The sequence below is a fragment of the Armigeres subalbatus genome, chromosome 1 (assembly GCF_024139115.2).
Source record: "Armigeres subalbatus isolate Guangzhou_Male chromosome 1, GZ_Asu_2, whole genome shotgun sequence".
In the NCBI taxonomy this organism is placed as follows: Eukaryota; Metazoa; Arthropoda; class Insecta; order Diptera; family Culicidae; genus Armigeres; species Armigeres subalbatus.
Window position 1 is genome coordinate 131,456,056 of NC_085139.1, and position 12,697 is coordinate 131,468,752.

Sequence of the window (12,697 nt, forward strand, 5' to 3'; positions counted from 1 at the left end):
AACGCTGTTACATTTGTAAACACACGCTGCCAACATTTGCTACAACGAAAAAAGCTGCAAATTGTACGTGACTTTGCATTTTGCGAAGCTACGCAATACACTGACCCAGGAAACAAAAAGTTGTCGAATTATACGGGGCACACCCCATCAGGATTGTGCCTTTGGGTGAGAAAAAACAATCTCTTAAATGTTCAGCTGGCTGGTGCATTTGATTTGAAGTTTGTAATGGGTGGTTAAGCCAATATACTTAGGAAAATACACCTTCATAACTCTTTCGTTCTAGTCTAGAAATTGGTTCGGTATGCTAGATGGAGCACAGAATAGCAACAAAGGAAGTTTATTGAAAGGCAGTTTTTTTGAAAACTAAAGCGAAATACAACCAAATGAAGCATCCACCGGATATAATTATGTCTTCGCTATTGGATGATGTGGTTTTGAAACAAAAATACTTCCCCCATCCAGCTGGAGACTGCCTTTTCTCCTCGGTGGGTGGTTTTATTACTGGGGAGTGGGGGTGATACGAGCTCGTGGGTGTCTTTCTCGTGAATGACTGGATGACAGTAATTTGAGCCTTAAGATAAAAAACCTTATTAATCCATGTTGAAAACAGGACACGAGCACCGCTCTTTCAGCAGGGCAAATTGAAAATAAAACATTTGATGGTTTGCTTACCGCATACTACAAAGCTAAAAACTTTATTAAACTAAATATTGTGAATTTACTTGACCAATCAATGGATTCGAAGGTCGGTTCACTTACCTATTTCAAACGTTGCCCTTTGCAGCAAGGTTTGCCAAACTTAATAAATGTTTGGTAGATTACGTTGTTTTTTGCTCCTTGTCTATCAAAACAGATGTCAGATAAGCGGAAAAAGAAAGAGACATCCGAGGAAAACCGCGAAAAGCACGTGGTAGACTTGTCAGTTTTGACGGATTTTACTATGAAAACGGCTGTGAAGGTGAAAACGGCGATTTCAACGACTGTTCAAGAAGCGACTATTTCGAACGGTCGGGTCCAATAGGGAAATTCACGTACAATACAGTCCATACAAATAACATAAATAACTTCAGTACATTCAAAGTTAATTGCCTATGTTCAGGGTATTAAGCCACTCGGAGCTCCGGGAGTGGAGACTAATTACTATTTCGAAACTCGATTATGCATTTGCACAACATGTGATAGATTTAGTTCGGAAAAGTTATTGAAGGGTAATCGCTCCCTTCGGTGGGGTTTGATCGCACGAAACCAGTACGCTAGACAGGTGCTTTCCCTACTAAGCTACGAAGGACCTCCGTAGTCCTCCGCAGTTTAGCGTGTACTGATCAAACCAAATTCCCAGCACCGGTGCTCGTAGCCAAACTCTCGCAATACATTTTCAGAACTAACTCTCTCATATGTATTTTTGTACAAACGTCAACCAAGTAGGATGAGTATTTAGTATTGTCCGGCACGAACACACTTGCTTCATCGGCAACAGCGCTCAATGAAGTAGGGTTGTGCCAGTTGGTCGTCAGATCCCCGGGGGTCTGATGTTTTGGTTGTGTTTTCGTAGTGTAGATGCAGTCTCGTTTCTTCTGCTTGTCGTTTATGGAACTGTCAGTGTGGAACGCACCTATCTCTTTCTTTCCCATGATTCTTCTTATGGCTGTCAGTGCGGAATTTTCTATGTTGGCTACGAAATGAACTGTGGTGCAGGTATACAAGTGTCAGTCCCGTGCAGATCCCAACCCGACCACATAAGCGAAGAGAGATCGCCACTCGAGTTCACCAACTGGCACAACCTCACACAACCCTACTTCATTGAGCGCCATTCTCAGCTTCTCCGAAATTGCTAATCGTCATTGTTCTACAATATATTTCGTTGGATTTAATCCAACGGGGGAGTTTTCCGATATTATTATTCTCCGAAACGTAAATGATGAACACAGATTATCCGTTTTCATAGGTAAAATATAATATTCGTTTATACGAAATATCTGTCGCGAGCATGTCAAGTCGTGGTTCGCAATTTGGTGATAAAGGTGGAAAAGGAAGTTGCAAAGGAGATGAAGTGGTTAATGGTAAAGAGGCCGGTGCTAATAGAAGTGGTGGTGGTGGATGAGAAAACCGTCGAGGGATGCACCTGCAAGAGCTGTAGAAAACCAGATACGGATGACATGGTCCAGTGCGATAGGTGCGACGGATGGTATCACTATGAGTGCGTTGGAGTTACGGATGAGGTTGTCGACCAAAGCTGGAGTTATGCCAATTGCAAGACCGTTACTTGGCACCAGCGGTCGAAATCAATGTCAAAAAAGGAACCAACACCAGCAAAGAACGCCGACAAAAACGTGATGCATCGAAGGAGGGCGTTTCTACCAATGTGCCAGCGAATCAATCAAACGGAAAGCTGGATCTGCCGCAAACATCAGGATCATCGCCAAAGATACAGAGACCCACAAAGAAACTTTTCGGTCCATCGATGGACGGATTACCTATTATCGAGTTAGAGGAAGTACGGTCTGATATTTCATGTTCGTCATCGCAGCGGTCCGCTCGTAATCGCAGAGAAGCATAAAGCATTTATGGACAAGTATAAACTACTAGAAGAACTCGCAAGCGAAGAAGGATTAAGCCAGGGCTCCAACAGTGTGTACTCTCTAAGACGTTTGGAGAGTTGGGTGGAAGAAGCAAGCCATTCGGAGGCAGTGTAGCAACATCGTCAACTTTCAGCACAGCGGGTGCAAGGTCAAGAAGATCAGCTACTAGCATCGCATGAGTCACGGCAGCGTCAACAGCCAGCCGTTAGAATGTCTCGTACTTTTATCCGAATATTCAACCACATTCAACACGAATGCAGCCTTCACCGAGCCGAGTTCCAAGGAGGCTGGCAAATTTAACGATTTTGGAGAACCCGGATGGATCGTTAGGTCAACTTCATCTCAACACGTTGCATCCAGATGATCTATTCCAGCTCTCACGCTCACAAATTGCAGCTCGACTAGCCGTTTCAAAGGACTTACCAACATTTTGCGGAAACCCTGAGGATTGGCCGATCTTTTTATCCATGTTTAATAGTACTACCGCTATGTGTGGATTCACGGAAGAGGAAAACATCGTACGACTGCATAGGAGTCTGAAGGGAAAGGCATATGAAGCTGTGAAGTGCAGGTTAATGCATCCGGGAAATGTTCAAATTGGAAAAAATACCGCCCATTCGTGAGGAGCGCGTTGGTTGATTTTGCCGTCAACGTGCAGAATTTCTGTGCTACAGTTGACTCATGCGGTCTAGAGGAGTACATGTACAACGTGACACTGCTACACCAGCTTGTTGCGAAATTACCGCCATCAATCAACCTGAATTGGGCTCAATATCGGAAGGCTCAGTTTGCGGTCAACGTGGCGACCTTCAGAGAGTGGATTTATTCGCTAGTAACGTTTCCGACAGAACCGATGCATTGTTTTAAATAAGAAACGATGTTCGCCGGAATAAAAACGAACAGTGGGTAATGTCTGTGACATAACCGCTAAGTGGACGTAGGACTTGACTTGACCATGCCTTTAAGATACATAATATGTCCAAATTTCTCACATCAACTATTTTGGATAAATAATCGGCGTTGCATACCATTCCTTGGCAAAATCTTCTCATCAAACCGACACAGAAATCAAATCTACCTCGAACAAGAATCATCAAAAACAATTCAGGAAGTATCTGTCCGGTCACGAAATATTAGCCTCGACAGTGGCAACCTTCCCACTGAAGGACTGCCTGAAATAAGCCACAAGTTGGCCCAGCAGGGGATGTAGGGCCTCCTAATCCGTGCGATAGCGACTGAAGGAGAACATTATTTTTAACTCTTAGAGCCTTGAAAAAGGCTGTTTGCTTCGGCTAAGTCCAAAAAGTAAGAAAACGATCTTTTCAAATAACCGCGAATTTCTAGTGGTGGTATAAAAAAGACTGAATGCTCTGCGAGCGAATGTACTTTTATTTTATACCTTATTTTGAATCTTCTCTGCTTCCCAATTGGTAGGCCAATCAGCCAGTGTCTTGTATCCCGCTTCTTTGTTAGCCAAAGCGTCATCATCATCAACGCGTTCGAGAAGGGCTTCTTCTTTTTTACGCTTGTTGCTCGCTGCTGGCGTCTATTCCCTAACGGGACTTTTCGCTTGATACAGGCCAATAAGCCGAGCAAGCGAGCTTAGAATTGCAGTTCAGGTGAGAAGTACGTGTTCTTTTCTGAGACAACATTGTTAGTAGTAGATGGAAGGAAATTCCCGGACATGGGATTTCGGGTGATAAGATTTAGAATTGGTAACATGGGACGATCATTCAGTCACGTTCGCTTTGTGTGCGGTCAGTATCAAACCATGTTTATCTAGATATTTCTTGATCAATGCCAAAAAATCCAACATTTGATGAGAAATCGATTGATTGTTTATTAATGTTTAAGCTGTTATCGGTGTTTTTTTAATCCAAATATCCAAATATTATGTAAGAGATTTGGACATCTTATGTTTTTTTTAGGCATGGTCAAGCGAAGTCCTTCGTCCACTTCGCGGTTGAATCAGAAAAATTATCCACTGTTAGTTTTGACGCTATTTATGAAAATCACGCATAAAATTTTATCATTAGAATATTGGATTTGGCACCCAAGTACAATTTCTATCCCGAAGGGTATTGAAAGCATTGATATTGATCTCTATTATTGGCTCTCTGAAGAACCGTTTGTTTTTTGGACATACATGCTGCATCATGTGGCTTTTCTTCAGCCTGTCGGTCTCGGCTCGACTCTGCTGCTGCTGCCGGTATCTGCTCAGCATTGCTGCTTTGTCGGGTCTGTAGGGTGGACTGCTGATGTACTGGCTAGGTTTCGGCTGATGATGGTCGCTTCGATGGTGTCGAGCCGAAAAGCGGTCGGTGCAGACTTCATTCCCTGCTAAAACGTGTGAGTGCTGTTCAATCGATGATGCGGTTGCTTTGCTTGTCCCGGTCAGAATGAAAGGAAAAAATCGCGTTGCGCTATTTTATGGCTTCTCGGCAGACTCAGCGGCTGCTCATTCGCTGGTGTCTGCACCAATGAGAACGTGGTAATGGAATGATGCAAGAATTATGCGGTACCCATATTTATAGGTTCCCTTGATCTCAATGTTTTTCATTTAAAACAGTTTCATGCCTATTGAAACAAGTTTTTCGGGTCTTATCAAGCATGGTCATGAAAGGCATACTTCAAATCTGTCGATTGAGGGGCTTACCGCAGAAATTCGTCCATTGAGACGAACGCTATTAACGTTGAAAATCTTTCAACACAGCGTAACGCGGTCGATTTGAATATTTTGGAATGACACCCGGTATAGTAAAGAGAGACGTAAGTCCTACGTCAAAAAAAGAGGCATTTCTCAACGCTCACTGTGAAAACGCAGCAAAGTACGAAACGTACATTAAGCCGCTTCAGCGGCCGTCGGAGACATCAATAACACCGGCAAATGATACTTGTCTGGTGTGCAATGGAAGCCGTTGGAGAAGTGCAACAGGTTCCTTGAGCTCTCTAAAGATTCGAAGTGGGCAATTATCCGAGAGTTTGCAATTTGTCGAACATGCCTCCACCAACATAAGGGGTCCTGCAAGGCGAAACCTTGCGGCAAAGATGGATGCTCCATTAGACATCACAAGCTTCTTCATAATGAGCAGAAAGTAGAAACCCAAACCACTAGCCCGTTGGTAGGTGACGGCAACCGACAACATTCGTAACATCATCCATCGCCATGCGGTACCGAACGTGGGTGCAACACGCATCAATCAGTGTCGAGCCCGGTACTATTTCTCTACCTTTCAATGATTGTTTCCGGCCCGGAAAAGTCGATTCACACCTACGCCTTTTTGGACGAAGGTTCAGGAACTACGCTGCTGGATGAAGATCTATCTGACAAGCTACAGCTGATTGCTACACCAAACCCAATATGCCTTCGGTGGACAGGTGGCAATACAATCTGAACGACGTACAAACGGTCGACGACCTCGACAGACGACCTCGCCGGACTACCAATCAAGTCATACAACGATGCTCGTCCTCGTATCCTGATCGGAACAAAGCATGCACAGCTGCAATTAACTTTGAAAAGTCGGGAAGGAAAATCAGTCTGTGGCACCCTAGAATTTGGTAACGGGGAACATACGCGAAATGTTCCATCAAGTGAAGATTCGCTATGAAGACCAAAAGTATTAATGCTTCTTTTGGACGGATCGGGATGGAAAAATTGTAATTTACGTCATGACAGTAATGGCTTTCGGAGCGTGTTGTTCACCAAGCAGTACCCCGTATGTCAAGAACGTTAATGTTAATGCGGATAGACACAGGGAAAAGTTTCCAGCGGCGTGTGACGCTATCGCCAAGTCGCAGTACGTCGACGATATGCTGATCAGTGTCGACACAGAGGAAGAAGTGATTCAGATAGCAGAAGACGTTCACGCACAAGGCGGCTTTGATATTCGGAACTGGATCCGTAATAGACGAATCCAAGTAAAAATAAGAAGAAGACACACGACGGTGTTAACTTCAAGTTCTGAATTACATATCTGGAAGCTTATCTCAATTTTTTAAATATTTTCCAAAAATATATCTATCATACAGTTCGGAACTTTTTCCGTACCATACATCAATCAGATTTTAATTAAATTTTGTCTAGAATTTATTATGAGCATTTTAAAATGATCTCCCTATGCTGTCCTGTAGGATCTGTCAAAGTTAACACCGTCGTGTGTCTTCTTCTTATTTTTACTTGGATTCGTCTATTCCAAGCAATAGACGATTCCAAGTAAAAATAAGAAGAAGACACACGACGGTGTTAACTTTGGCCCTTCAGCACAGCGTAGGAATATAATTTTGAAATGCTTATAATAAATTCTAGACAAATTGTAATTAAAATCGGATTAATGTATGATACGGAAAAGTTCCAAAGTACATTATTTGGAAGTCTATATCATTTTTTTTTGTTTAAATTCGAAAACGTATTTATCATACAGTTCAGAGTTTTTTTCCGTATCATACTTCAATCAGATTTTAATTACATTTTGTCTAGAACTTATTATTTAAACATTATTTAAACATTCTAACCAACCTTTTAAAATAATCTTCCTATGCTGTGCTGTAGGATCAGTCAAAGTTAAGGGGGGATGAAGGCTGGCAACACACCACTACATATGTCTTCTTCTTATTGACGTAGGACTTACGTCTTTCTTTACTATACTGGGTGTCATTCACATTTTTGGAAATCGAGAGCGTTACGCTGGAAGGGAAGATTTTGAACGTTACTAGCGCCTTTATCTTTCGATGGATTTTTAAGATTTATATATCAATCGACTCGGACACTCTTCACCATTTTGCCTATTTCATTGAAACTTAAGATTATTAACAATAAGCTATTGAAAATTTCAATTCTTGTTAAAGCCAGTAAAAATTTCATATATAACCAATCCCGTGCATTTCTAACACGGACATCAGAATGCGGTATGTCACGGGCCTTCGGAGGTACCGGAAGATTTTCTTTGTTTATAAAAAAGCAGTGCCTGTCGTGTACGAGTCATTACAATTTGTGACAGTAGCGCGTACTGACGTGCTTTTTGCTCGCTCATTTTTCGTTTCGTTCGTTTACCTACACAATGACAGCATGCAGTCACCAGCGGTAGAACTGCCGGTGGGTCTGCGAATATGCATGAAAGAAGTGGGCGCATTTTTTTGTCATTCTGTGCTTGATGGTGGTCGGATGTAGTGGTGTCGGTTGCGAGGGATGCAATCGCCCATCGCATCGCTCGGAGTTCACGGCTAGAGGCCGATGATGGCCAAGGCAGCGAGGGCAGCGGTGGTGGATGAAGAAGAATAAAATTAGAGAGATTTGGTCTGCTCATCCATGAAAAGTAATTGGTTTCATAATCCACATGATCCCGGGATGGGTACGAGTCATGTCATATGACTGACTATATGTCAGAGATGCATCCTCAACAGAACATGAGCCAAGAGCGTGCCTTGGTGTTCAAATTTTTGCACTCTGAACACAGTTCAGTGTGCACTGGGTTGGTACGCAAGCAAAACGATCATGGTAACTAAGATTCCTTAGATTTGGAACTATGCAAAAACATACGAGCATGCTTGTTTTCTATCCGTTAGATGCTCACGTGTTCCATTACTAGCCTAAAAATGAGTAGCATGCCGTCGCTTGAGTTTGTTTTCCTAGGATACAAGTTGCTAAGTTCGGTCAGTGCTCTTGAACAGTATGCAGTGTTCAGAACGTTTTGAACACGAACACGCGTTCTCGTGTTCAGATGCATCTCTGTTATATGTTAAGTTGTGCTTGGTACTAAACGACACGTATATTGAAACATGGTGATATACTAACAGTTCTGATTCCCCAGCAAAAAAAATTACCACTGATCAAAATAAAAATTTAATTAAAATAATTATTTTCATTTATTTGCAGAAGACATAAGCAATTAAAGATGCACAATCAGCAATAGTGTTAAGTGTTAATATCCATTTTAGATTCGAAAATTTCGCTGTGTTTTAAAAAAAGACCTCAAAAAATAATTTCCAGAAGAATATTTAAATAAACTTTATCTTATTCTTTATTTTTCATTTTCTGAGAAATTGTATTATTAAACTTGACGTAGACTCGGAGTTTGGAATCAAAACATTAAATAATTTTTCGTTGACGTTTTAGCAGTACCTCCTCTATTATAGTAGGGTTACTGCTCCTTGACTTGTTTCTCTTGTTGTGATTTTTTCAGCAGTAAGCACGCATGTTAGCAAAAAGAAGCAACGAAATTGGTGCTGTATTTCTTTGTTTGGAAAACGGGACAGTTCCCCTAAAATAGCACATTTTGCGCAAGTCTGAAAATTTTATAAATAGAATTTTTAAACTTCAAATACTATCATCAATAAGATATCTATAAATGCCCTACATTTGCTTGAGTAAAGCATTTCTAATTATGTATTTAATTATTAGTTTTTTTCCAGAAGTTTTGAATAAACAAGTTGCTAATAATTCTACAAAGCATGGAAGTTGTCGTTTCCAATATCAATACCTATAATCAAACTCCATAGATCCAAAAGTTAAATTTAAATACGTTACGTTTATACAAATCCTACGGCTACTCGCGTTTATGTTGAAAACATTACCCATTGCTTTTTTACTTGGATTCGTCTATTCCTATTGCATTTCATTTCTTATATAAACCTCTAGGAAAGTATCATTGATCAAGCTTACATTTGGTATAACACTATTTTAATGAATAGTTGATACCTATACAATATATTCAGAAAAAACTTTTTCTCCGTCATCGAGATCTCAAAATCTAGTACCTTTAACGTTGTAAGTCTATACTCTTCGATATTACTTTTAATAATGCTGGGGACACAGCAACGTTTTTGCTCACATGTTTTCCGCATTCGAACGAATCTCGTTTTCCTTTACGCAGCCAACAAAAAAACAACTTTCGCAATCTACACGGGCAGAAAGACACATGGATAGCAAGAGGAGCTGATCGTTGTGTTGTTCATAGACACCAACACGCTTGTAAGACACAAATACGCTTGTACTGCATAACACTGACGTTGAAATGTTGAAACGGTTGAAACATAGGTAATTTGTAGATTGTTTAGATGATTGTTCAAATTGCTGTCTTCCATTTTAAGGACTTTTGTCCAAAAAATGTAATTTAGTCATAAATAAGACATACAGGAAAATAAATAAATTAGTATTGTATGGGGGATTGTACAAACCTTTGGTTTATTCAACCATTTTCGCAGCGAATCCATCGTGACTCTCCTTCAGTGATCCTTTTTGCGCAGACGAACTGCTTCACCAGTTTGTTTTTATTCCAGGTGTTCTCCTTCTTTAGTTATTGAAAATATCGAAAATCAAACTGCAATCTATGCGATTTTTAACCGTGGCCACTAAAATCAATCTTGAATTGAAACAAACCAAAAGCAACGTATGATGTACCAATTTAAGAACTTTTGTCAAAAGATGATCATCGTTAGACCTTTTCCCAGGTTTGTTATTCTTCACTGCTGCTTCACTTCACCAAGTATTTAGGGCACTCTTTCGAAAGCCTTCGGCAGCACTGTGCACATTTTCTTCTGTTGCGAAGGGGAAACGAAATCAACAGCTTGGTAAATCACATCAATTTCCCCAGAGCTCTTCGACGTAACTTTTCTGTAGATCTCCGAGAGCACCACACTTTTCGCCTTATTTCTACTTGAAGGACGATCAAGCAGATAAGCAGACAGAGTAGACTATGCCAAATCCACTCGTCGCAGTTCCACTCGCCAAGCCCAGCAGGCCAAGCCTTAGATACCCGATAACCAATAATCAAACACAATTGATAAGAAAAATATGACTGACCATGGAAAACACGATTAGATGAACGAGGACAGATTTTTTTCTTCAATTTAATTTGCTTTCACGGTCTGGCCTGCCTGGCTGCTCCACAGACGGTCTGTTTTGTTTTCCGTCCCTGGAATCCACACCACAGCGTATTCAAATTACAAAATGATTCACTCGATAGTTGGCCAAGAGGGGTTTTCACGATTGTCTTCAGATGCTATTACAGAGGAAAGTGTAAAATTCACGACTGAACCGACGATGGAGACGACAGAAAATCACACACTTTTCGCGTTGGTTATCCGATGATGGTGACTGCAAAACTGAGCACGATTTTCTTCAACTTCAAACCTACACCAGCAGAGTTGGTAGCGAGCTGATGTCTTCGACGGAAGGGCAGCACACGAATACATTTGAAAAAAATGACATGTACACGACGTTAAATGAGCAGGGTCAAGCATTGTCAAATTTACACGCGTGTCATACACCAATCAGATTTTAATTATAGTCGGGCCGGCACCAAACCGGACCGCGCGATTGAGCACTCGCGCTGCGACGCAAGTCGCGACAATTTGAAATATTTCATTAGTAGTGCGCATCATGCACGCATGGATGTACTATTGTACTATCATGCGCACTAATCAGAAATGAGTTGCGACGTCTGATAACTGCAGATATTTCATTTTATTGAAAACAAATTTTCGATTTTCTACTATACACGGAATATATTTTGTCTATGAATTTATTATAAAGCATTTTAAAATAATCGATCTTTTGATGCTGTGCTGTATAGGCAAGGATGTTCACGATCATTCAGTAATTTGTGTTCGATCATTTAGTAGTTTGTCAATAACACATTCCAGAAGCTGAATTTCAAAATAGGGTAAATGATATATTTTGGACATGTACATATTTTGGACAAGCCTGAGCTTCTTCGATCAATTTTAGATAATGTGTAGGAAAATTTTTATTGAAAGTATGATCATTGCATACTTTTACCTCAACTCTAGCGGCTCCTAATGAGAATTCACAAATCAACTATTATTTATCTTTAAAATTACCTAAAATGTAAAGCTTTCTACCAAAGTGCCTGCTGGACGCCAGTATGCAGGAGAACATGCATTATAGGACTCTTCGTAACATGCACCTGAAACACGTTTAAATTGGTTCAAATGGCAATCTTGATGTCTTGCGGCCAAAGTTTGATTGTAATTGAGATACTAACATATTCCAATCGCTTAACATGAACTTGAGACGGATGAAAAAGGAGTGACCAAAATGAAGTTATGTTTTTATACATCAGACATTTATTGGCCACCCCATGTACAGTACATGGATGAACCATTAATTGCCAACTTTCAGGCTGTTTTCAATGATATCGATGAGATTGCGAAACAATGTTAATTTCTGGTTTAATCTATGTCAGTTAAGCAAATAAATGCATTTAAATGAATGTGGATACGTATAGGTAAGTCATACCATTGAGATCTGTAGGTGGCCATTTTTAAATTAGGAGAAAATGACTCTGTCCAAAATATATGCATTTTCCATGTCGAAATTATATATTTGATGTCCAAAAAGAAAATATTTCAGTTCGCAGTATATCACAGTTTACACCTAGTAAACGTAATTTACTCAAAAATTGGGCAATGGAGACACAAGACTAATCATAGGTTATGTATTTGGATGAACCTTGAGGTTTTCAATTGTTTTATACTATTCAATCTCGATATATTTTCTAATGAATGTCCTGCGCTTGTCCAAAATACATCATTTACCCTACGTTGTATGGTGGACTTCTAGTGCGAAGGTTTTTCTACAACTCTGCCTAATGGTTCGTTGTTTGAATTCCACTATTTAGTAACGGAGTTATAGCTTTAGTTTCAGTAACTTAAACTAAGTGATAAAAAAATTCCAATCATTTAGTTTAAGTTACTGCAACTAGCGCTCTAACTCCGTTATTAGTTGAATTCTAATAACGAACCATTAGGCAAAGTTGTAGAAAAACCTTCGCACTAGAAGTCCACCATACAACATATTTTGAAATTCAGCTTCTGGAATGTATTATTGACAAACTACTAAATGATCGAACGCAAATTACTGAATGATCGTTAACATCCTTGGCTGTAGGATCTGTCAAAGTTAACACCGTCGTGTGTCTTCTTCTTATTTTTACTTGGATTCGTCTATAAGAAAAGTCCAACACCGTACTGCTAACCGTATTTAGCAATGGGTGAATAAATACTTATTTTGTGACATAAATTCCTTTTACCCAATAATGGGTAAATCGGGCTTACTCATTAAATAGGGGAAAAATGGGTGTTTTTTCCACCCATTT

At 40.2% G+C, this 12,697-nt stretch overlaps 1 protein-coding gene across 5 annotated transcripts in view; it reads right to left on the reverse strand.

Annotated features, from left to right (window-relative positions):
- Window positions 1-10,701, reverse strand: part of LOC134205131 (lateral signaling target protein 2 homolog) — a 97,609-nt gene extending 86,908 nt beyond the window's left edge. Inside the window, exons 1-2 of one of the 5 annotated variants that reach the window (XM_062680080.1) lie at window positions 10,537-10,701; window positions 9,756-10,115 (exon numbers count right to left, since the gene is read on the reverse strand). In XM_062680080.1, coding sequence (XP_062536064.1) covers window positions 9,756-9,791 — 36 coding nt within the window. In that variant the 5' untranslated portion in view covers window positions 9,792-10,115; window positions 10,537-10,701. Of the gene's footprint in view, window positions 1-9,755; window positions 10,231-10,380 lie in introns of all 5 variants that reach the window. The other 4 variants (XM_062680079.1, XM_062680078.1, XM_062680077.1 and 1 more) reach the window with 4 other exon arrangements.
- Window positions 10,702-12,697: the final 1,996 nt, after the last annotated feature.